At 39.9% G+C, this 26,625-nt stretch overlaps 1 protein-coding gene across 1 annotated transcript in view; it reads left to right on the top strand.

Moving 5' to 3' along the window:
• The window catches only part of SPOCK1 (SPARC (osteonectin), cwcv and kazal like domains proteoglycan 1), a 287,668-nt gene that overhangs the window by 181,444 nt on the left and 79,599 nt on the right, over nt 1-26,625 (top strand). Inside the window, exon 5 of the mRNA XM_061457033.1 lies at nt 14,726-14,858. Within this exon, the coding sequence (XP_061313017.1) occupies nt 14,726-14,858 (133 nt within the window). The remainder of the gene's footprint in view (nt 1-14,725; nt 14,859-26,625) is intronic.

The raw sequence follows: 26,625 nt of genomic DNA, 5'->3' as shown, positions 1-26,625 counted from the left end.
CTAATTAATATATTAAAAAAAAAAAAGGAAAAAGAAAACTTGTATTGCAGCCAGTGTAAAACTGCCACCTCTATGAAATCAGATATTGCAGTTAGATACAGTACTTAAAACTGGGGGGCTTAATGTTCTTGGATTAGCTCTTCACTTTGTAAATTATCTGCATAGCCTTTGGAGTCTCAGTTTGCACTCAGTTCCCTGCTGAGATGTTTTTTAACACTGGGGCATTATGAGGAAGTGGAAACAGAAATGTTAAAATGAAAACAAGCTTTCAGCTTTCCATACTGAGTAGATATGTTCTGGAGCCTTCTGACAAAGCAGTTTTTCCTGTCAATTCTACAAAACATTTCCTAGGAATGGAAAGAACAGTTCCTGACAAGAAAGTCTCTCACCTCAGAAATGTGAACAGGATGGTGAAGACATTTTGAATGTAGAACGTGAAAAAGAGCCTTGTCACTCAGCTAGAAGTGTCTCCCGGATCTTCTGATAAGTGGTTGTTGGCTTTTCTTTATGGCTTTCCCTAAGAGTCCGTAGTTTTTAGTCCTTTTCTTGGTGCTAACCAGAGAAGGGATTTGGTCTCATCAGCCTAGGTGAGTGCCCTAGTCACTGTGCTGTCAAAGCAGTATCTGTCCATGTCTGACCCAAGGAATATTTTATTAGTTACGCAAAATTCACTCAGTAGCCTGGTGGCACACAACTGGAACTTGAGCTCTACTGTAGAGTCTGTACCGATATGGTTAACAAAAGGGTAAAAATTCACTCCAGCTTTGAGAAGTCAGTAAAATCAGACTGATACAATCACTGCATCCTGTCTTGATGGTATGACAAATTTATTTCATATTAAGGTTGTGAAGAGAGTCTATGGTATATAGTTACCCCAAATGACTTGAGGATTCAATTACCACTTGTACCTACAGAAAATAAGACATTATTTTCTTTCATTATTATCTCAAAAGACAGAGTATGGCTTTGCTCCTGGAAAAGCATCCAGAGACATTTTCTCTCCTCTTTTCATTATTTGGAAGTGATCTATCATTGCTGATTTCGTATTTTATTTCTACAATGGTAGAGATGAAGCATAGTGGATTATGATTTCTAAAAGATAAAATCGTTTGCCTGGGTTTTCTCATAAATGCCAAAAAGATTCCCAATCTCCTTTCTTTTCCATTTTCTGGAAGAACAGCATCTTTAATAAGAGGCTATTGCAAAGCAGACTTTGCCAATAGCCCTTAGCTAGCCTTTTTTACTTAGAAGTCTCTGTGCATACTGAGTAGGCAATTTCTATCATTACCTCTCTTCCTACTTTTCCAGGAAAAGCAGATGCTTCAGAGTGTTCTGAGGACTTGTTACTAGACCTGCAGGACTCGGCAGAAATAATCTCACCAATCTCATGAGCACTTAGTGATGTGATCCATCTAACTATGGCACTGTTTTGCTTATAACAGAGTTTAACTCTCTCATTTGTCATGTAAAAAATATTCTCTGAGAGTCTGTATTTTTCTGTGCTTAGAAGATTTTAAAAGAAATTCTTTTTTCTTTTAATGAAGGCTTATGTTATCTCACACATCTGAGTAAACATGCTCTTGTCCAGCGTAATGCAGCATTAAAATAAAGAACAATTTTTGTACCTTGAGGCTCTTTTACAACCCTGTAAAACTTCCAAATCATGTTACATTTCAGGAAAAGGAAAATATACCCTTATATCTTATATATACACCTTATAAATCATGCTGTGCAGCAAATCTTAAATATATACCTTATAAATTATGCTGTGCAGCTCATTGGGATCCCAGTTATTTTCACTGATAGATTTTATCTCCTGTTTATTTTTATGTATCTTTGTTTGCTCTCTGGCCTAATCTATATTCTCATCTTTAGGTTTTTCTCATCTTTCTTTCTGTACTGAATCTGTGCTACTTTACACTTCTTATTGTGCAGCCATCTTTTGAAGGGAGTCAGGGAAGGACTGTCCCAAGTGTTAGGATTTGGATTAGAGGAACTTTCTTCTGCAGTCCCAGTTTTGACCCAAAGTAAATCAATCATCTGTAAATGCATCATGTAGCATGCTCCACTGGAAAGGAATAGTTCTGGAGAAGGCACTTGAACAAAGTTATTTCACTTGTGCACAGAAATCTTTGCCAACTTTTTATTGACAACATTGCTCACGCTCAGATTTAAGATGTTTAGAATTTTCCTCAAAGATACAAAACTGACTGCTCTGAAGTTACTGTTGGAGAACACAGCCCTAAGACTTCAGATTATGTTGCAATTTTGGCACTTTTTCTAATATTTTACCTTTTTTTTTCCTTATCATTTTGAGTTTTCCAACTGTATTAATCTCAAAAGGCTTCATAAAATACAGAGGATAAATGTGATCTAATCACTCTCATTAAATCAGTTTATTAGTATTCTTTATTGCAGTTGGTGAGAAACTATTTCCTTATCACTTCACAAATCTGGAGGTTTTAGTTTAGATACAAAATAAAGTGCAGCCAAATTGCTCCAGGCCTTTGTTCATCTTACCTTGAAATATTTCAGTTTGATTTTGAAGTTTCTTTTTTAACAACTTCCGGTCTAAGTTTCATTTTAATACAAAAAGCGTTTAAATATAAAGTAGCAAATAACTCTGAATTTGGGTAAGGAAAACCTTTTGCCAAGATTAACTCTTTTCTCCTTCAGCATTTCCCAGGAATGATTTCAACTAGTCAGCATTTGCTTCTTCCTATTCAGGTGCACTTTGTTATGGCTTATGGCTATGCTGTGTTTCTGGTATCAATCTGTATTGGTGCAGCTGCTGAAGAGAATTTGTCTTTGTATCATCCACATTCATACTGTGTAAGGTGTAGTAAGACCTGGTATGGTTTGCTTATGCTAGTTTTGTTATTGTAACTCTGTCACTGCTTTATTATGATAATATCTAGGAAGATGCTATTTAATATGTATGAGGAGTGACAGTTGGGAATGTTGCTTTGCTGAGTTAGCCTCCAGCTTTGATCACCACATCTTCTTTTATGAAAGCAAAAGTTCTAATTAGTTGGTTGTTACAATCAGTGATCATCAACAGCAGAAGACTCATTCACCTTTAGTAGTGAAGCATCGTGTAAGGGAGTTTTGTTCATTTTTTTCAATGAGTTAAGAAGCCAAGAGACTAGGGTTAGTTAAAAAGAGTTGAAAACCTGAATAAAGAATCAAACCCTCTCCTCTAGTCTAGCATCCAGTTTCTTGCCTTGCTCAGAAGATGACTCACCAAACAGAAACACAGGAAACTTATGTGTCCTCTACGTTTTCTTTCCTCTCCTTTAGAAATTCTTTCTTTGTCCCTTATTGGCATTTAAATTGATGGTCTGTGTTGTGCAGAAAGGACATCTTGTAGTTTCGTTGTATAAATTGGTCTGTCCATTCTTCATTGCTGTACATTGTGATGCCATGTGCCATTATTCTGGTCAGCCATCGGGCTTTAAATCTCTTTCAAGTCCTTTGACAGATTTTTCTAGTCTTAGCTAATCCAGTTTACCTGAAGCCCAGGACTGCCAAATTGAATTACACCACGGTCATTCCTGCTTAGCACCTCATCCATAGTTAATTTCTTGAGCTCCTATGTTTTATCTGTGCATAAATTTTTCATTTGCAACAATATTTTAGCTTAGCAAAAGTAGAGCTCAAGTCTGAGGAGTTTTTTTAATTAGTTCCTTTGTTGGTTCAGGAATTCTTGCTTCATTTTCAACTGCGCTGTGTAACTGAGGTTCGCAGTCCTTTCAGAAACTTACATTCTAGTTTGTGCTGAAACACAGTAAAAGCTATTCATTCTCTAATGAGTTTCACCCAGCCCGTGACAGCACACCAGCAATATGTTGAGTGCTGAAATGGAAACCCTGCCCTCTTCACAGCTGAGTAGAGAAGAGCTCTGTCACTGACACCTTAGGAGCATGATCAAGATGAGATAAATACTCTGTAGACTGTTGGTCAGAAAACACAAGCTGAGGTTTCAGTGTTCCTGATACTCAATGCTGTGGTTACTCCAGTTTACCTTTTCATGCCTCTGCTAAATTCTAAAAGGTAAGAAAAAATTAAGGACCATTAGAGCATTACAGCTGCTTTACTATGACCCTGAGAGTAGGATTTAATCAGCCATTGGGCTCATGCAGAAGGTGTAAAATTCCTTTCCATTTCTGGGAAGAAACAAGCTCATTTTCTGTATTCTATCTTTGCAAATATCTCCTTCCCTCACCCAAAGTTTTATTTAATAGTGACCCAGAACTCTGGCAGGTCTAAAGGTAAAAGTACATTTTGTATCTTAAGCAGTGCACAGACTGAAAATTAATAAATAGACTGTAAACAAGCAAAATGTGAGAATGATTGTTCAGGTGATGTAGAAGGATTTTAGGAAGGTGATGTATGACCATAGCTAAATTCATGATATTTTCCTCTTGGACGTAGTGGAAAGCAGAAGAGAAGGATAATTCACTATGGCTTGAGTCTGGGAAAGAAAGGCTATACTTAAAGAATAAATCCAGATGATAAAATGTCATGATAGGGAAACAGTGGCCTAAAAATGGAGAAGCTCATGTGAGAAGAAGCTTGGTTCTGACATTGTGAACTTCTAATATGGACAAGACACTCCCAAGAAGAAATCACAATAATAATACAAAGAGATAGAAGGATAAACCAGAAAGACACTTACACAGTTTCTCAGACTAGCAAGAATTCAAGCTTAAGAAGGTAAAAGGACAAGGCTATTACAGGTGACGCACCAAAATGATATTGAGAAACCATCTACAGAGAATATAATACTTAATATGATACTTTCTAGCAGAAGTGGAAAGAATAATTAAAAGTGGGTGAAATAGCTGCTTCTCCATGGGACTGCATTTTTGAGGTTGAATGAAGCAGGAGAAAGTTTCAGAGGTAGGAGGAAGAAAGTGAGAGGAAAAGGAGATTAGCTGGGAGGAGGTCAGAGCATAGTGGTCAGGCTGAAAGATTGGATTCCAAATGGTTAAATAAAGAGCACTGCAATTCCTTCACAATTTCATAAAATTCCCCTTTGAAAAGCTGACCAGATCTTGAGCAAATAGGGCTGGGAGAGAGAGATATGAGTCAGGCAGAAGGCAGATTACAGACAGTAGCTTTTGACAGAAGAAAAGTGCTTTATGGAGAAAGGCAGCAATGTAGGGGAAAAAAATAGGATTAATTTGCAGTGAGAAAAATATAGTGCAGTCCCTGGATTTCCACCATAGCAGCAAAGAAATGGTGTAATGAAATGACAAGAATAATAGGGCACAAGGAATCAATAGTGAGGAGGATGGTGGAGAGAAGGGGATTGAAATAGAATCGTGAGGAAGTTATTTGGGAGCTCATAGGAGTAGAGCTCAGTTCACAAGAACATCGTCAAAACAGTGGCCACGTTTTATGGGTGAGATGGTTAATTCTGGCTTAGTCCAAAGGAATTGCTAGAGATGAAGAAACATTGACCCTTGTTGGGTCCATTAGTTTTTCATAGCTAAATCACAAAAGACAAAAGGTGACAAAAACAGAGTGATGGGGACATAGATATGTGGTTGATCACAGCAAGATAAGCAAAGGGAAATGTATGCTGAAGTGAAATTCAGGTGGGAATGAGTGATTGACTGTAAGGTGGCGCATACTAAGCCAACAAAATCAGCTGCACTAAACCATTTCCTGATTAATACTTTAGCAGCAAAGTATTTACATCTCTGGTTTTTACAAAGACCGTAGAAGTCCAGGTGTCGTTATGCTGCATATCTAAATATGCCGCTGGTTGTGTCTTCTTTTTCACATGGCAAAATATGCTTTTGAGGAAGCTGCTACTGAACGCTGAAGCTTTCTAAAGTGTAAATGCATAGCTACATTGCTTTTCAATGGTACCTCGAGCCTTCGTGGTAGGGGTGCCTATGGAGCTACGTATTTGAAGAATGGGTGGTCTGTAATGCACGGTTGCTAGGCTTCATGATCCAAGGTCACAGCAAAGTGAAATGTTAATAACTCAGTGGAAGTAACTCATGAAATGGATATCTTGCAGTTTCTGCAAGTATGTCGATTGCATTCATCTTCAAATCTTACCTGGAGGTGTGTTTCCCCATGTGCTGTCTCTAGACTGGATCATGTACGTTCAGTTAGTATCATAAATTAATGTGATTATGTAAATTCTGTCTATCAGTTTGGGACCTTCCTGAAGCTCTAGTCACCTTTCATTAAGACATAGCCAGATATAAGATGGGTAATGCTTTTGATGGCCTCATTTGAGAAGCTGGGAATGGTATGGATATTATGAGCTCCATCTCTAGCATCAAATAACCAGACCGACAGCACTGAATATGTTGAGAAATTCAGCAGAATGCTTAGACATTCATAGTACTGAGCTCTGTAAACCAGCAGTGCTGAATAAGCAACAGGAGCATTAGACTATTTAGATGCTAAAAAGGATGGGATTTTAAAATTACCCAGTTCCTTATAATATTTATGACTGGTTTGGCTAGCATGCATTTCACTCACATTCATTCTGACATCCCTGCATTCTGATTATTTCCCTAAACCAACCTTGAAGAGTGGATTTTGACTACACTCTGGAGGTGGCTTTGGGACTGATTACTTTCTTTCAGTTGTCTTGTTTGACAAGCCAATTCTATTCAGAAATCATGTATGAATACTTAGGTAATTGATGCTAATTGTAGACATCCTCAACTGCTTAATCTGCTGTAGCCTTCTTGAGAATTTAATAAGCCTCTCATAATACAGTGTGTCAGAAGGGGCAGATATTTTGCTAGCACAGCTTGTAACTGATTGTTTGTACCATGGTAGCAAGTATTCACACAACAGAAGTCCTGTGCAGTCATTTTGAAAAGGGAACGTTTGGTTTAGTGCCTTAAGGGCAGGAATTATTTCTATATTTTTTTTAAATGCATTACGTTCTCATCCCTACCAGCAATATGTCAGGTTTTGTGAGGGTTGCATGTTACTCGCCTTCGGAGGAGCAAAATCAACATAATGAAGCAGAACACAGCTGAGCTGTCTAAGGATGCTTAGTTTGGGGAGAGTCATTGAATTCTGCTTGCAGTTGCGAAGTGACAAGAAGATTTCTGAACCTTTTTGCTTTAGAAAGCTCACAGACTCACACTTTTTAGGCAGTAGGGTTTTTTGGGGTGGAGAAGGAAGGAATGTGTTGCATATGATTCTGCTGCTGCCACTGCTGGAATAAATAAGGCCAGGTTATAAACCATATAGAAGGACATAGAGCTGATAAAGATCCCGGGGTGGGTCTGCCACCTATTTGAACCCTTTAGTTTGTGCCAGCAGTTTAATTCCGTCTGACATTGGGGTTTGGATGGTGTTAAACCAAACCCTGTGTTTGACTGAGAATGAGGCCCATTTTAAAGCTTACCTATGCGCAGCTCCTGGGGGATTCATCACTCATGTTGGACCTTTCTGGTGTTATTAAATGCTGCCAAGGTACCTGCAATGATTTTTAGCCCCACCGAGTAACTTGCACCTTTCTGTTTGCGCAGCCGCCCAGCATTCAGCATTGTAAGTGGAAACATGAGCTGTAGCAGGGAAATGGTGGAAAATTACTGCTCTGCCTGATTTAGCAAAAACAATTTTGAAGCTGTCTAATTGCATGAAACAGGGCAGAGTGAGTGAGGATCAGCTTTCCTTCCCAAACAAATGTGACAGCTCAGACTAATCTCACATGCCATCAGCAATTCAGCTTCATCAGAGAGCTTGGCAAGTTCTGCCGGTGGGAGGAGGCAGATGTGATCAATATAATATATTAATATCAAAATAATCAGATCCTGGCCAGAGAGGAGGTACATTCATCTCCTTGAAAAGTATTCTGGTAGCAGGGAAAAAAAATGTCATAGAAGGAAGGAAAGAAAGAAAGCCAATGCCAACGAAAGTATTAAATTTGCTGCACTCTTCACCTTTAAGCACGCTGTGCCAAGTTACAGCATCTGACACAGCCTGCAAAGCCCAGGGCTCCAGAGTGGCTGCTGAAGATTACTCCAGACTGAGGAGGATGGTAGAGAAGATTTCGGCTTCAGTTATGAACTTCCTGCTATCTCCCCTCCTCCTTTGAAAGTCAAGGCGCTTCATTTTATTTTTACAGAGTTTGGTGTCTGAGATTCCTTTTCATGTTAGTGGAAAAATAACGATGAAAAGGAAAATAATTCTCTTATGAAAATTCATGAGAACACGCAGAGTTTAGAAGCTGTGTTATTTATTCAGGAGAGCATAATGACTCCTGAAAACACCAGCATCATCTGTTGGTGTGGATTTCTTGTTTTGGTTCCTTGCCTTTGTGTATCTTGCCAGTTTTCACATCTCTGCAGCTGTGGAGCATATGTATTAGGTCTGAAAGTTGCAAATCATCAAGAATTTAGATTCCGAAATAAATTGCCTGTAAGCACAACAATCTGTTAGCCAAGAATTTGAGTGGACCTCTCAAACCCCATTTTTATGCATTAAAGTGTCCAAATGCAGAAATCCACGTGCTTCTCTAATGACCTTAATAAACAATCTTATCATATTAGTCTGGGAACAAGTAAGGCCAGGTACCAACATCTCAGAAGGATACCTGGTGTACCGAGAGATCCTGATGTTGTGCAGAACTTGGCATTTTAAGAGTATCCATATTTAAATGCCCTATTACAGCTGTTTAGACACAGACCTTGCTGGTGTTTGAGCAGCCTTGCTCAAGGGGATGTATTCAGAAGGTTCTTTGCCTCGGTGTTGCTGGATCTCAGGAGTTACTTGCAGCAGTTGTATCGAATCAGTCAGTCTAACAGACTACAGTTCATCTGGCCCTCTGGGTTCTTGGAATCTTACGTCAGCTTTACCAAACCCTCTGTTCCTTTCAAACACAGAAGAAAACAGAAAATGAAAAGAATCCTTCATTTTGCGGAACGAATAACCTTGAGCACCCTGCATCCCAAGACCCTTTACTCTCTTCCAGGAGTTAGTTGCTAGCTGGACCTAGTAGGATTCCATGTATGAATCTTCATGACATTTTCCCTGCAATATGTGTCAGGGGGTTTTCTTGCAAAACATATTGCTGTACCGAAACTTTCACCCTTCCCTATACCTAACTGACAGGTTCCTCCTGTTAACGTTGTTTCTCCCCCCCATGCTTATTTGTACGCTGCCTTCTTACTGTTGGTAAGAAATAGAGGTTTGCCTCTTCCTCTTTCCTTGGAAATACCTGTTTTTCATTTTATTGGAATGACACCTCATACACTTTCACCTCAACGGTCAAGATCTTCCTTTTCACTTCCCTAAATTCTTCCTTTCCAACTCTATCTCTTGAGTCCAGCCTGCTTCCTGCCAATAGTCCTGTGGCTACTGGTGCTCTCCAGCAACGAACAGATTGAGTTCCCAATATAATCTCATCAGTGTCATTGTTTGAAATGACATATATGCAAGTAGAATATCCATTTACTGTGGGAGAGTCTTGAGCAAGCCTCATTGTGCCAGAAGGTCCCCAGTCGCCACTATGCCCCATTAAGAATCTTTGCACATCTACAAAAATACAGTGAGCAGAGGCCTTTTATTTCATATGGCTCTTTTAAGCCAGATCTGTTAGGGAGCAGATATAAAGGCAGCAAGAGAAAGTAATCAACAGCCTTGGTACAATCAGATAGTTGAAATTATTTCTTTGAATAATGAAATCAAAGCAAGTGGTAGGATGCAAGTCCAATGGGACAATGGGATGATGCTTAAATACAAGGCAGCTCTGCATGTTATTATTTTTTGTATGTGAGGGCATAAATTCCAGGTAGAAGAATTACTCTGATCATCTCGCTGTTCTCATTTTCCAGTGTTTGTATTAAATAAGGAGTCATATTAAATCATTTCAAGGCTGAGCATCCTTTTGTTTTTCAAGGTAATATCTGTAGACTCTTCACATATCTAGACTGGTGGTAGCTCAAGGTATATACAGCTCTTATCAAAAATATGAAAGGTTGTAGAAATGAGGCCAAACTCTTAGCTCTAATAAACAGAATACAGAAATGATGCAAACAGAGAAGAGAGCATTGCCATTTATGCTGGCAAGTTTCAGCTTTGTCCTTCTTTTCCACAAGAACAAGAGCAACAGCTTATGCAAAGGAACGCTAGCAACAGCCAGGCACTGCTGGGTTTATCTTTAGTGTGATAAGCTTCCTTCAGGGAGACAAGAACAAACCGTGCACAAGGCATAGAGAAGGTACAGGGTGTACATTTCAAACTGTTTCCACAGTGAAATCGTTCCAGCTTCAGGAAACCAGTTAAGTTTCCTCTTTGTCGGAGCTCCTTTCAACTTCTAAGGAAGCACAAATACTTGGTACCTGCTTTGGTGCACTGAACTCCTTAATTTTATTTCAATAGGGCTTGACTGATAAGTAGTTGTATGTGACACATGCCATTCAGTTTAGCTGCCTGGAGCAACCTGCTCTAGTGGAAGGTGTCCCTGCTTGTGGCAAGGGGTTGGAACTGAATGAGCCTCAAGGTCCCTTCCAACCCAAACCATTCTATGGTTCCATGGGTGTGACAAACTGTTGCTGAACCAAAGGCAGAGCTCAGACCCCCCCCCCCCAGCAGGCAGTCTCAGTTCCAGGAGCTGGTGCTCTCAGCCAGCAGCATCCCTGCTCCAGCAGCCAGGTGGCACCAGGCTCAGTGATTAGCATCCCTGGGGCTGCCGCAGCTGCACATCGCAGCTCTCATTAGGGCTCAGCTTCTGGCTCCTCAGGGTGCACCTGGAAGCCTTTAAATCTTGGGTGGAGCCACTTTTCCTGCAGCTTCTGAGCTCCCTTTCCACTGCCAAAGCTTTGTGCTTGGAAGGCTTGTGTGGCAGTGCAGGTGCTTGTGGCTGGCTGTGCAGAGCTCACATGTATGGTCCTAGCATCTGGCTGGTGGCATCTGGAAACCCTGCTGCCTTCTCCTTGCTCCTGTGCAAGCACAACAGATGTAGTCTCCCCGTATTTTACAGCGTATGGTAAGTAGTATGCCTGTGCAATGAGTAATGAAGTTGAGGCAGCGTGCGTTCTCCCTGCGTGGAAGTGCGAATGTTTTAAACCTCTGTGATTTCTTTATGCATTAAAACATTAAAGAGGCTGAATTCCATAAGAAAGACTTAACTACTCCTTAAATCCAGTCTGGAAAGCAAAAGCAAGCGGAGGTCGCTTGTAACTCTAAATACTTGCGTAAGATATTCATGTCTATTTGCTTCTGGAATATTGAAAATAGGTGGCCTTCTTGTCCTTATCAATGTAGCAGACTTTTACCCCAGTGGGGAGTTTCTGGTTGGGTCTTTCTGCACAGTTGTTATTTTCTAATGATTTGTAGCAGATCCGTTCAAATCTGAGTCTTAAAGCAGGATTAAAGTCAGATAAATTGTCAGGAGAGAAAACAAAAAAGGCCTAATTTGCTTTGGCCTGGCTTGCTCCTGGTATATTTATTCTAAACCAAGATGATTAGCATAGCAAAACATGTTCCCAGCCTATGTGAATGTGCACTTCCATTGAGAAGGGATTTGCTGGCTGCATATGGCAGCCAATATTCTTGCCTAGGTTTTAATTTGTTTGTTTGGATGTTTGATGTGTTGTTAGGGGTTATAGGACTGAAAAGCTTCCAAAAGTCTTATCCAGCTTCTCAAAAATACCAATCCAGAAAAATACGTGTTTACTTTTGGAAAATAGATGTTCTCTCCTTGGCAAACAGGTGCTTACCTGTATTTTTGGCAGGGGTGTGGAATCTGGGTATCCAGTTAAAACTTTCTGCTATTGCTCACTTGGCCAAGCTGACAGAAATCGGTTTTGACTTGCTTCAAAGGCCTTTTGCACTATTGCTGCTGACAAAACCATAGCTGCAAAAGAACGTATTCATTTTAGAAACCCAGATTGGTTCTTGGAACCAAAATGGCTACTGTGCTGTGCTGCTAATCACATCACACATGCGGAAGTCAGGGCTGCTGCAGGTTCTGTCAGCAATCCCCTGCCTTGATACACGCGTTCTATGAAACACTTCTAAATTGCAGACTTTTTAATAGAATGAAATGCTTTGAGATGCGCTCCACTGTGGATTGTTCTTGTCGTTAAATATGACTCTCTTTGGAGAATAAATTCCCTTTCATTAGCAAACGAAGATCCTAAAAGGGGGATGGGGATAATGTTTCCTTCAGCATCTGTGAGACACTGCAAATTGAGCTCAGGTGAAATCATTATAGTTCCTCGTTAAGGGTTAGGCTCTGCTTTTACACACCTGGCTGGCTGATGGCTTCAAGGCAGCTGCAGTGAGAACAGAGCTCAGGCCTAAGGCTGTGCATGCTCTTTTTCCTCTCAGTAAAGTGCTGGAAAGGGCCACCAAGCTTGATGAGGTGTGGAAGTGGCTTGAAATGGACAAATTAAATTGCTTTCTCTTTATCTTTTTAAAGTGATGATGGGAATGTGGAAAACATTATTAGCGGTAGAAGAGCCTTCCAGTAGAAACTGGCTTTGCAATATAGTTCTTGAAGAGACCAATGCAGGTCCCTTCAAGATCTTTCTTAGAGAAATGAAGAGGAAGGTGTATGTAAGGCTGTGCAGACAAGGACAAGCAGCCACATTCAGAGTGGACTTTTAAGATTATGGTGTAAAATACCTGAATGCAGTTTGGTCCAGAATTGCTGTACAATGTATTGCATATTTGCCACTTAGAGCCTCATGATCCTGTGATTCTTTTGGGCATAAGTCGAGCTAAGAACTTCAATCTACATTTAATTTTGATGAGGTGTTTGTTAGTTCGGTCGCTCATCTCCATCCCGCATGTTTTGCGGCTAATGGCTTTGATGACAATGGCACTAAATTGTACACTTCAAGTTGAGTATTTCTTACCTGTTTTTTTCTGCTATAACTGGGACTAAAACTTTCTTCTAACAATTTTACCCAGAGAAAAGGGTATGTCTCTTGAGATCATAGAAATCGAAGTCAGAAAAGGTAAAAAAAGTCTTTGTTCTGTGATGCATCCTTCTGCTGTCTCCAAAGCAAAAGCACAGCACCTTTCATAGATCTCTCAGCCTCTGCTCATCAATACCTACAGTACTACATTAAACATTGTTTTGATACTTAGCTTGTGCATTTCTAGAAGTACAGGCCTATAAGTAGTGAATGAGGAAATTTCATGTCAAGAAGAAAAGACAAAACTGCCTGTATCCAAATGGAGCATAAGATAATCATGTTTTAGTAACAAGCATTGTTGGAAGGAAGTTGGCTGCAGAAAAGTGACTCTGGAAGATTTAAGTGGTTTGTGCAGCCCCAGAATAAGAGAGCACATCTGCAGAGTGGTATCTGGGGTTCAGAGACAAGCAATGACCCATCTGCAGCATTTAGCATGTGGTGTAACAGTAACTGTGCAAGGCAGAATGCCTCTGAAAGAGGAAAAGCTGCTCTGTGCATTAAGAAAACTTCTTCAAAATAACAAGGAAATTTAGTCTTAAATACCGGGCTTCTATTTTCATAGTTTATGATACCATGATTAGGTTCCTTCTGTGGACACAAGTTTCTTAATAGTGCTATTCATCACTGACAAAGGTTAGACTTGAAGAAAACTAGAACTGAGATGAAAGAATAGACTTTTTATTATGTTAGCAGCTGAATGTGTCATTACATCAGAGTCAGTATTGTGTGGCAAATTGCAAGCTGTAGTGAAATTGCTCTAAAAAATATCTGTATATGTTTTTTTCTCAAACTCTGATGAAGTTATTCAGCAGCACATTGAAATGTATTTCTAGCTGAACTGTTATATCCGATCTTTTTCTACTGTGGCAAAAGAACAGATGGCAGTTATTTTCCTTAGTCTCCAGCAAACCTGATGCGACGCCTTCCCTTGTAAAGCCTTTCGAGTGAAAAACAGTTACACGTGGCCGAAATGAATCTGCATTGTAACATTGACTTGTGGTTTCTAAAGCAAACTTTTAATCAGCTTGAAACAGTAGGCTGGTGATAATTACTTAATGTGTATCAGTCAAGTAGATCATTATGACAGGAAAATGAGCTATTAATCAGAATCAAATGCACATGTTTTGCAAGAAGTTTTCAGAGCAGATGTCTTTTCATAGACGTTTTTAATGGAATAATTGAGTGGTCCATGGCTTGAGGACAACTGCAGTCACTCCCATGGTACAAAGGCATTTGTGGATTTGGAGATGCTTCCTGTTGCTTTATAGCATTCCTGGGGGGATTGTGATTGATCTGAGAATAACAGCTGTTCTGTAGCTGGCATGTGGAGAGAGCTGTGGCACGTGCAGTGACAAAGTTGTTTTGTATGGTTTTTATAGGCATAATATAAATTGCAATGTTTTTCAAAGAGTTTTGTTTTAAAATCGTCACTATCTTAACAGTAGCTCAGAGGAAACCTGGTGAAAATGTCTCGAAATACAACCTGATGTAAGATTACTTGCCTGCTTCACCAGGAGCGCTGCGTGCTTCAACAAAATACTGTATTCTTAAGTGAAGTCATTTGTAGTCATAAATCAAAATGAAGCTGCCAAGTATTGTAAATCTAGGACTACCTACCAATTGATGACTTTTTAGATAGCCTGCTCTACTGTGCCATGTTACAGAAGCATTCTTAACAGCTATATTTTATTTACAAGCTTTTAATTAATGCTCTGTTGAAAACCTGGCCTTTATTTATTCAGAGAAGCTTTTTTCCTTCTGTCTTATACAAGCATGTTCAAATAAACCTGGTGTCTCTTATTTTACAGCCTTCGACAAAAGAAAGGGAACTTGGCTCAGAAGCACTGGGCTGGACCAGCTAACATAGCCAAGTGCAAGCCTTGCCCCGTGACGCATGGCAACGCTGTCTGTGGATCTGATGGACACACATACACTACCAGGGTGAGTTCTGCTGGTGACCCTGTCAGTAGTGATCATACAGGCTGTAGTGTGAAGATGAAATAGCTTTCATTAATAGGTGGCATTAAAGAGCAGTTCTACTTCAGTTTGGGAATATTTTTTGTGGAAAAAAGTGCTGATAAATGTAGGTTTGTGCATATTTGAGAAACAGCAAATCAGAATGACACATCAGAATCTTATGACTTTCATGATTCATGTTTCTCTAAATAGCTCGTTCTTGCTAATGAAGTGGAACACTTTCAATATTGATGATACAACAGAAAATCCATTTGACCAGATGGGCTTGTTCAGACAAGAGGATTTTGGGATAGTTCCTGTTTTTAAGGTTTGCTCTCCAAATGCTGTGATAACTTGGCAGTATCATTGTTCTGTGGTAGTTTTGTGGGAGATTTTAATTCATTTTTTCCCCAGGATGCATGGATAACATATTACAGTTCATTTAAACCACAGTTGTAATAGGCTTGTGTGCCAGATGTAGCATGTATGGTACCAGTAAAACAGTCCCATAACCCAGTGGGGATAAATTGGCTTGTTGTTACATTGAAAATATGACCACCTTAGGGCTTTACTCAATAAAAGAAACTGACTTCACAGCCATTCAGCAATCCAGATCTCCCATTAGCAAATAAAGCCTTTCATGTCTCAGATAGATGTGCAAAAGCAGCACTTTAGGCACTGGAAGTTATGTTTAGGGAATACCCCTAAGGTTTTCTTCACTTCCTGATGCAAGGTAAGGCTTGACAGCCAGTAAAACTATCCCTTAAAATCAAAAAATACACCCTATGTCCAAAGAAATAAAAATCCAGGAAAATAAAATGATCAAGGGGAAAAGAAAATCTCTGCTGTAATGTTAACAGTGATGATGATATTGCAGCTACATTATGTTCTCAGCTGAGCAGCTTGAATTCCTCATCCATTAATGGACACAGTATTAAGATGCTGCCATGGGTAATTCATTTCAGCCTCTTTTCTGTTCTGGCTGAAGGATTTCCACAGCCAAGGAGCAAATCAGCAGAAACTCTCTCATCTTTGCACATCCAGGCTGCAGAAAAAGGGCTCCAAGTTGCCTGTTACACAAGCAGCTCTTTAATACCCTCTAGGAGTATGTAATGCAGTAATTTAGCATCGGTACTTAGGATTAAAATTGGGCTCATTTTGAAAACAACTTTTTTGTCTCAACACTTGAGAGTATGTAAGACTCTATAGTAAATAGCTTTCATTGCGTATTCTGGCATCGTACTGAGCTCGTTTCTGTGCAACTTCCCTGCATCTGTTAGTTCTGAGTCTTCTTTTTTGACCTTTGGTATTTCTTACCCTAAGATTCAAATGCTTTTCATAAGAAGCTCTGCGAGTGTCATTAATTTGCCAAACTATTGTGACTACCAGTACAAGCTTGACAACTATAATTAAGACATCAAACAATTCCTGTCCCTGACATGCGTGACTATCAAAGGTGCACCACCCAGAAGTTGTCTCTGTTTAAAGGAGCCTCTTGAAAGATTCATTCAGAAGACACTTTGTCTCATCTTCTTTTATTGTGTGTTTAATTACCAATTCCTCTTTTCCTAGCAATTGAAAACTGCAGCGTGTTGTTGGTCTCTCAAGTGTAGCAACTTCTTTTCCATGCTCTCCATCACTGCCTGGGGATGAGGGGTTTTGTTGCTTTCTGAGTACTGTTCTGCAGGAGCAATTACTTGTCATATTGTGTATTTGTAGTTGCTTTTTCTAAAGCCTTCTTTTGACTGAAGGCTCCTCCAGTGTCATGATGATTGGTAATCTTTCTGTAGCATCCAGTCCTAGCAAGTGGATACGTGTCTGGTTAACCTTTATGGAATGTCAGAGAGATGCTTATAGCAATGGTGTTACTGTTTTCTGTACAGAGTACGTTGTAAATCTCAGAGTACGTAACCTGTAGAGCATCGTTGTCTCTACAACTTCTTCTAAAAGCTCTGCTTCATTGATGCCTCCCCCAGAAGACAGATTTTGGTAAATGAGCTGAAAATACTTTAGACAGAGCGTTAAAACTAAATGGTATATTTTAATGTCCTAACAAATAACATTTTTATGGCCAGTAATGATCTTGGGTTTGTGGTATCTTTCATAAACAGAATAAACTGCTTCCCTCAAATTCACCGGCAGTTTTCCCCAGATGCTGTAATCCCTCTTTCTTGCCCTTAAGTCACTAAAATCAAAGCTTTTCTTTAGCAGTTCTCTTTCACATGCACTGCTGTTGACATATGTGATTTCTGGCACTGCACTGGTGGCATGATGTAGTATTGACTGTGAAAATGCAAGAAGGTGGACATTTGAGTGTGGGCACTGCTTTGCATCTGTATGTATGTATTCATACCTGGCTCTGCATCAGGTGAATGTGTAATGATATTCTGTGCAAATGACGGTATTCCTGCAAAGCCTGTAAACAAAAGGTAGAGTGGTCCCTGCATTTCAATGGAAAAAGCCTTCTGAAATGGTACATTGGCTGTGTGAGTAGATAGCCAGCATGCACGTACACCCCAGCATTTTGATCCAGCCTGGCTCAGTTTGATTTTTGCCTTTTCCTGCCAGCACAGCAGGGGGTTTGGGCTTAAAGTTCATGGCCTGACAGAGCACCATCAAAGCATTTCACTAATGACTGGGGGCTACCATTCAACACTGTCAGTAATGTTTGTACCAGGGATTGCTCTTAACATGTTTTGAACTGTTAGAGGTAAAAATGAATGAAAAGGATGTAGCAGAAGTATGATTGACTGTGGTAAAATGCAGCTGAAACTTGGCTGTCAATAAATGCAGCGAAATTCACATTAAGAGAAAACAACCAAATATACGCATCTCAAGCTCTTATTTAGCTACTTGATCTCAGAATAATTCTGGCTGTTTCTTGGAAGACATGGTAGACCTAGAGGCAAGAAACTAGACAGAGTGATCCAACCCAAAGCCCTCAATAATACAAGAGTCATAGGGTAAAATGTGAAATGTAAACCATAAGCCACCATTTAAGTTTACTGGTTGATATAGAGGCTCTGGATTTTTAACGTGATCTTTCAGTTGCACATAGAAGCCTTCAGACTCTCAACTAATTTCCTGAGGATGAGTCAAAGGAATAGTTCTCTCTTTCTTTGAAAAAGGAATCTTCCATTGAGAAATATTTAAAGGTATTGGTTTCCAACACAAAGGTAAATGGGGAAAAATGTTGAAAATGATGAGGAGCCCATACCCAGATCTTGTGCTACAAGGGATCTGAAAGTGTCACCTAAACTATCACAATAAGGGACACAACATACTGAGTACTTTGATGGATCTTAAATTGAGTCAGCTTCATATGTGAGAGTTGTACTGCTTGAAAAATCTCATCAATCCTTAAGCATTAAACATTTCTGGTTCTTCTTCTGAAGTGTCTTCAAAAGTTGTCTCCGTTGTTGACTTGTTTCATTTGCTTCACACAAGTGCTGATGTTGAAGGGGATGAAGATGCTTGGCTGCGGTGTGCAGTGGGGTTTTTATTCTTGTTTGGTTTTCCAGGTGGCAAAATAATTCTTCTGAGCAATGAGATTCTTTAGTCACACCAGTAATTCAGTGCTTGTGCTTGACAACATCTGAACACAGGTGCGGCCTTTATCTACTCAGTCCTTATACTGTTCCCAGCAATTGTTCCTAGCATTTTTTGGTTTACTTTCACAATTTAGTTATATTTCTGAAAACCTCAAAAAGTGTCTATCACCCTTTTCTGTTATCTTTGCACTCTATGAGCTTTAGGTTTGTACTGAGTCTCTCTAGCTACTGCTTGAAATGGAAATGTTTTAAAGTGCCCACGTTCTCTGTCATATAATAAGACTTCATGAAAAAGAAATGGCTGTTTCCTGAGCATAACAGCTCTGTTTAATACTCTGACAGTGTAAAGCATCTCCATAGTCTATTGCAATCTGAGTTTTCAAAGCTAAAGTACTAATGAATTAAGTTTAGGAGGTAAGTAAGCCCTGGGAAGAGCACTATGTAATTAGTTAATGTTTTTGTCGGCAACACATTAGGATCTCTGTAGCTGTCAGTTTTACAGGAAGTTTAATTAAGCTGTTTAATAAAGCAATTACCTGAACATGGCGATGACTGCACTTAAATAATCAGAAAACGAAAATAAGGATGATCTTAAATTCTGAAACATAGCACCTCAATGACTAATAGTCCTTTCAAAGATGGAAAGGTACATCGCTATAATTATTATGCTTCTAATTAGGTACAGTGTTGTTCTGCAAAGTTTAATTAAATCATTGCAAACTAATTAAGGCCATGATCATGCCTCTTTTTGTCTGAAAAGGGAAAATTGCCTCCTATTGTCATAACATTAGGTAACAAATTTGATGTTGAGGGATGTGCAAGAGAAATAATTTTCTGACAGTCTTGAAATGAGAAGGAAAATAATGACTGAAATAATGACGCGAGTAGTTAAATGTGTGCAGTGTGAGTGCTGCTGCATGTAATTAGGAGGAATTTGTACTGAGAAGCACAGTTAATAAGGATTTGTTAAAAGTATCCAAATGTTGAGTATTTAGTGCAACCTGGTTTGGTTTTCTGTAATCCGGTCATTGGCTGGATTACCTGTCCTTTTGGTGCGGGTTGCTGTCATCCAGATGTGGTTTTGCACAGCTTTCCCTCGCTGTAGTTGGTTGAAAGCATGACTTAGTCTTTTGTGATGGGGAAACAAGATACAAAGCAGAGGCTTAGAAAGCGTTAAGACCAGTCCTGAGGAGTTTGATTAAATTCTGTATTAACTTTCATCTTTGGTTTGGTTTCTTAAGGGAAAATTAAGGCAATCTGTGCAAGAGGGTATGGCATGGGGAGTAAGACAGGGAAGATTAAGACAAGGTAGGATATGGTTAAAGAAATCTGTGGAGAAGAAAATTAAGTTATCCTCCTGCATATGCTCCTTGCACAAAGTTTAAAGATTGTTGATGGGGGGTACAGGAATAAATTAGTTTTTCCTCTCCCCCTCCTCTTTTTCTTCATCTTTTTGTTCTGGATGTATGAATTCTTAGTTTTAATCTATGAATTCAACTCTTTACTCTGAGTTCAAAGTCTAGGCCTGGCATAGTCTGTCATGGCTTGAACCTGTCCATGGCAGATCTGTTACACTACCCAGTTCTTCCACTGACCCATGTTGTGATGCTGAGCAAGTCGCATTTTCCTCATTCATAGTTTGGAAAGATTTGGGCTCTTTCCCTTAGTAAAATACTGGGAGAGCTACTCTGATGACATGAGGAAAAAAGCTTGCATGATTTAGGGGTTGGGGGGGGGGTGATGTTGTCTTTCATCTGTGTTAAATCAAATGTGTTTATATAAGCAATGACATCACCATTGGTAAGTTTTCTGATCAAGCTGGTGAGGATTTTTAAAGGAGCATTCAAATATCTTTGTGTGGAAATCAAGAGGGGTCTTGGGATGTGACTCCTGATGGATTTTTCTATGGGAAAAATATTTTACATCATTGTTACTGCTTCCTTATTCCAGCAGCAGGAATATCATTCCTGTTCCAACATTCATTCCTGTTTCAACCTTCATTCCTATTTCGTTACAATTCATTTTGTTGCAGTGGGGTTCTTAACTGTAGTGATACATCTGGCATGATGCTTTCAGCATCACTGGCTTCATTCTCAGAACTAACAGGGGAACCCCACAGGACTATGGGAGACCTAGAATTTGCCTAATTTCAAGTACCTTTGCAGATCACTCGTTTGATTTGGGCACATCTGGCTGTTGTATTCCCAACAAGGTGGATGTTTCCTCGGCCTGTACTCTGGGCCAGTGAGACTCGAGTCGTACAGTTAAAAAGCTGCGTGAAGCTGGTTTTGCCTAATCAAGCTGGAAGTAATGAACTTTGGCAAAGCACAGAGCTTTGTACTCTGCCCACCACAGCTGCACATTTTATTTGAACTGAAGCATGAGGTGAGCAATGCTATTTGATCAAGTGCCATTTATCCTGAAGGCATCCTGTTGTTGATATATTTTTCTCTCAATGAATGAGCAGAGAATCAGGAATAAGGTAGATCATGATTCTTGTGTACCTGGTAACCCATGCTAACTTCTTAAGGTATGTATTTCTAAAGGGTTTCTTTGCATATGCTCAAAGAACAGTATCTTTTTTTGATCAATGGACTCAAAAAATTGCTTTTTTTCTCCTATGTTCATTCCAGTGCTGCTTTCTAGGGGTGTTTTGGCTACAAATAATCCAGGACAAAGAGGTCTGTGCTTTCCCCTGGTTAGAGTAACCTTTATTAAACTCCGAGGGTGCTGGGAAATCCACCTTTTGAACTCTGTTCAAATAACCACAGAATTCAGCAAATTTTTGAGCTTCTTTACAAATTCCATTTAGTTTTATCTTGAATTGGAGCAGCTTTTGCTTTTCAGTGGTGTGAGAAAGTAAATTCAAAGTCCCAAACAACATTCTACCAATTTCGTATCCTAACTGGGAAAAACCTGACTAACGTCACCAGTGATCTGCGTGTTGTGGCTACTTCTGTGACAGCTTCCCAGCTAAGCCCCGTGAATTTATATGTGTTTGTAAGATTTTTCACCTGGCATAATATGACTTATGAGAACAGCCAGAATAGAGGCTTCTGCAGTGACTCAAGAGATAGAGGTAAAACCAAGAACGCTGGGCGGTTTTTACAGGGTAAGGGCTGCTTTGTCATATTGCCAGGTTTGAGATTGCATGAATTAATGAGAAATTGCTAGGGCCAGAGGCATGATATACTTCTTTCAGAGACTGGTTGTTGCTGTCCCTTTAGTCTTTGGAGAGGAGTCTCCATTAACACAATTGTGCAAACAGGGTTTGGAGAAAAAAAAACAAACTGACAAAAAAAAAAAACACCAAGAAATCTTTTTAATCCCATGGAGAATCTTTTCATACAGAGGATGTTGATTTTGTGGGAAACTGGCTATTTAAAACTCTGTGAAAGCCCCTGGTCAGTGTTGGAAACAGAATGGAGTTGCCTTGGTTCTGCTGGAGCTGGTGTCATCTCTTGTGTACATAAAAGCGGGACAGGGAAATCTTGAAGACATTCTGTGGACAAAGTTTGGTGGATCACAACCTGGTTTTGTTCCTCTTTGGTATAATTTTCTTAAAGAGAAATCAGTTAAAATTCTTACTGCTTTGATTCCCACTAAAGCCAGTGAGCAAAAGGCCCTGACAGAAAGCAGAACTTAGCTGAAGTTGTACCTCCAAGTTTTAGCGATTATGGGAGAAGCAAGTTGGTCTAATTGGGGTATAGCAATGTTTGTCTCTTTTCTCTAGCCTTGCCTACCAGGGAAAGGATAGTTTTAGGTTGTTTCTCCATGTTTTAGCATTGCTCAGTCCAAACCAGTTTGGCTTTGCACTGCCTGGGCTCTTTGGGATTAACATATTTTGTCAGCTTCTGAATCTGTATTTTTCTCTTTAATTCCAGAATCCAGTGTTTTACCATAGTTAAGGCTTGTCAGAGTTGAATGCTTTAATTATTAAGTTAAGCCCCCAGAATGTGGGGAAGATTGAGATAAAATGTCTCTATTAGGTGTGTTGCTGCAAGTGGCAATTCATTCTTCCTATTAGTTTGGTAACTTGAGTACAGAGAAAACACAGTTTACACTCCCTAATAAAAACTTCTCACTGTGTAGCTGCAGCAGTGATGTATAAATACCTTGCTGGGAAATGCAATGTAAGAACCTGTGCAGAATTAAATAACCTCCAGGTCTCCAACAAACGTGCACCATCACTGAGCGACAGGAAGAGGTGAAGTTTCAGGCTCCTCTCACACTGAAGTTCTTTACAAGCCAGTTGTCCCAGATGGCTCAAATAACATTCATAGAGCTCTGTAAAGCAACTGAAAGAGCTCATCTTCTCAGTGCAGTGCAGAGTTTTGTGGTAGCTGTCCTGAGTTTCAGCAGTACTCCCACAGGATAATGAAGTCTAAGTCAAACAAAAGTAATACAGTCTTGTGGGGTTTATGTTTGGGTTTTATTGCATTCATTTGAATTGAGTAGATCCAATTTCTAAGATTCACTTAAATGTATCTTCCTTAAATTGGGTATATTCATTTCATGTTTATCCACTTAAAGTCTCTAGTAATTAGACCTGATGTATGATAATGAAGCTCCTCACACTTACATGTCAGCTATTGCCAGATTAACACCCCCCCCCCCCCCAAAAAAAAAAGCCATCTTTGAAATGGGGGGTGAGTTATACACATCTGAAACATTCTTTGCCAAGGTATTGGCAAATAGCAATAAATACTTGTGATTTTTTTGAATGGCAATCTGCAGCCGTATTTTAAGCACTCTAAAATAGTTTTAATATAGATTCCTGTTTCATTCTGGTTTTGGTGTTTTGTGGGAGTTCTGCTTTGGGGGAGGGGGTGTCTTTTGGCTTTTTGGGGGGTTTTGTTTGGTGGGGGTGTGTTTTTTGTGAGGGGGGGAAACTGACTTTCTTTCCATAGTAAAGACCAATGCTGAAGAAGAGCAGCACATTGCAGGAAACGTTTGCTCCCTGTGCCTTTCTGATTTACCCACATATATTTCTTATGGAAGGATGAGATGTTTAGAATGTCACTGATTTTTCTCCTTCCCATTTATGGGTTTCTCAGTGTTGAAGGCATTGTTTTTATTTGGGCACGCAGGTAACTACTGCCAGTGATTACAAGTCTGAATGCGTAACGCTCACACTGTTGGCTGCTCAGTATTCCAAAAACAACCTAGGGAGTGTTCTTAAATTTATGTGCTGAAGTCTTGTTGAATTAAATGAGACCACATCTCATCGACATCTTGAAAACTGAAGTTGTATGCCCATCCTCAGGCTGGGAGACATAGGCCTATCCAGCCATGTTTTACACCGTAAGCGAACATCTTGGTTAGATGTCCAGATCACTCCAAAAGTTGTTGGGTTTTGTGTTTGCTTTGGGTTTTTTGTCTGGTGTTGGTTATTCTGTAGCTGAGGCGCTGGAGCAGCTTTCCCAAGGAAGCTGTGAATTGGTTGTGGCAGTGTTTAAGGCCAGGCTGGATAGAGTCTTGGGTGACATGGTTTAGCGTGTGGTGTCCCTGCCCATGGCAGGGGGTTTGGAACTAGCTGACCTTAAAATCCTTTCCAACCCTAACTATTCTATGGTTCTATGAAGCGCATCACCAGCAGTGACTTGCTTGGGCACATTACCCCAAAGGAGAGAACATTAGATACTGCTAGAAGAAAAGCATAACTTGTGGCTTTTGCTTTTCACATGTGCGGAAGAAGCCAGCACTGAATGACAGAAGATGATGTACTTTATTAATAAAGCTTCTACATTAAAATTACAGCAGGTGCACAGAGAGAAAGGAGAAGCAGTGAGTAGACAGTTGTGTACTTTGAATTACTGTGTCAGTAATGATGGATGGAGCAAACAATGGAATCTGACCTGTCACATTATGCTTATGAGGCTGTAAGCCTAAAGGCATTTGTAATTGGCTTCAGCCAGCAATGTTAATGAAGGTGGATTGGAAAATTAGATTATTTGAATGATACAGGCTGCTTTACATTCTTTAGCATTCAAAAGAAAAGGCTAGAAACTTAAAGGGACTGAAGCCATAAGGCTTGTTCTTTGTCTCTTGCCTCTTGTCCATCATAGAGCAGGCAAAGGAATACTTTTGAGATAACAAGTTCATACCATGTAGAATAGGAGTTATTTAAAATGATTCTGTGGGGCACAGTTTTTAAACAGTGTATTGGAGGTGCAATGTGCATGGTTTCCAAGAACAATAATGGGATTTATGTGTGTATCTTCTTTATATTGTGAATAATGCTCAAATGTGCCCCTGTACTGTAACTAGACTAGAAACCGCATCTTGGGGTTGACATTACCCAATGAGCTGTCAGTGTGGCATGAAGGGCACAAGTGAACACTTGTCTTGTGTTTTAAAAACTGTGTGCAGTATAGATGTACAACTAAGTTGGGTTTTGAATAACCATGCACAAAGGAATCGCATCATATTAAATGCGTTTAGTTGGTGTTGGAAAGAAATCACATCGATACCACACGCGTCACGTTGAAGAGATACTGTGATATTACAGATAGAACGATATGCATGTTTTTGAGTGAAGGCATTTAATTAGAAAATGTCAATCTGAGCTCAGTGTTTTCAGCAAAATCACTGCTCTGAGCTTGCACTCAGACTAAGGCAAAATTTGGAGCGGAACCTGCCTGGGCCTTCAAAATATCCATACCCGGGGTTGTCAGTCAGCTGGAACCCGCTCAGTGATAACTTGCAGGTTGCTGGTTCTTGCTGGGGAGATAGGGAGTGCTTTGGTGGGGAGGTTGGGGTTGGTTTTTTTTTCTGTTGGTTTGGGATTTGTTTTTTGCAGGAGAGAGTTTGGGTTGTAGAGAGGACCTGGGAACATTGCAGTTATCAACTGCAGAGGGTGCAGCAGGGGGTTTAGAACTGATGGTCTTGGGACAGAGTCTGTGGGAAGGAAGAATAGGAATGCTGAGAATATTATAGTGGGGATATGAGTTCATGGAGAAATTTGGCTTGTTTTCGCTGTTTGCAGAGCAGCTTACACACACTGGGTCTGTGCCCAGTCACTGGCAATTAGATGATACAAGTAGAATTAATTGTATTCACTGAGGGTTTTCTTCCCAAAGGTAGTACTACGCAAAACAGAAAGGGAGAGCTCAACTAGTTACATTCCCCTCATCTGTGATATTTTCATCATAAATGAAGGAAAGCAGAGAAGAAAGTTTAGCATACAGGGAGTTATACCCATTAATTGCTGTTTCCATATGCTTTGGACTGTTCTCTGATGGTATATACTTTTCTTTTACCCGTTTTAATGTGTTTCAGCTAGAAATATGTAGGAAGAAAGGATTGCAGTCAAAAAAAATACATTCTCCTACTTTGCTATAGTGTAATCCCAGTAAAAGATAATGGTACAGGTTTTGTTCCACGTGTAGGACAGTGGAGGGTATTTTCTTGTTAATGCAAGTTTTGTCTTCCCATTGTAGTTACCTGTTCCTACTGAGAAAAGAACATGAGTGGGTCATTTTAGGTCTAGCCAGCTATACTCACTTTTTCTTGTAGGAGATTCTGATGAAAAGGTAGGGAAATAAAGGAGAAAGGGAAGTTTCCTAGTTCAGATTTCAGTAATGCTGGTTGATTGAGCAGACATCTCAAAAATCTTTCAGTAACCTGCACTGTCACATCAAAAAAAAAGACTTTGTGAAAATGAGTGATATGGGGGGGAGGGAATGTCAAAATGTCATTTAAAGAAAAGTTTCCTCGCGTAGCATGGACAGGGTAAAGAGCCTTTAAAAACTTCAGCAGTTGAATGGAGATGGTGATGGCTTTCTTCATTCAGTGAGGAAGACACAGCACTATGTTCATTTGCATTTCATGAGATGAGTGAGTTCAAGAATGCAAATAGAAAAGCAGAGTCTTTTTAAGGGGAGAGGGAAGAGACAGCTTGAATAACAGTGCCAATTCCTATGTAGGATAGAAAAGACAGGAGAACCTTGTAGGACACAGATGTGATCTGGGGTTCTGCCCAGCCTTCTTGCAGAGCTCACCCCGCAGGACCTCTGCAAATAGATCTTGTGTCCTGGGGCAGTACATGGCAGCAGCATGCAAATCCTCCCCATTTGATGGCATGTCTTCTGCAGATTACATCCACCCTGTGTGAGCCCTGGGGTGGTGAGCTGGAACTGCTGATGGGGCTCACTCAGCCAGGGAATGTTTCTTTTTGTCCTGTTCTTGTTTATCTGTCT

This window comes from Pezoporus flaviventris, unplaced genomic scaffold, assembly GCF_033815535.1.
Source record: "Pezoporus flaviventris isolate CSIRO_AGI_PZ_B2104156 unplaced genomic scaffold, CSIRO_AGI_Pfla_v1 ptg000023l, whole genome shotgun sequence".
Classification (NCBI taxonomy): domain Eukaryota; kingdom Metazoa; phylum Chordata; class Aves; order Psittaciformes; family Psittacidae; genus Pezoporus; species Pezoporus flaviventris.
This window is presented reverse-complemented; position numbering and strand designations above follow the sequence as displayed.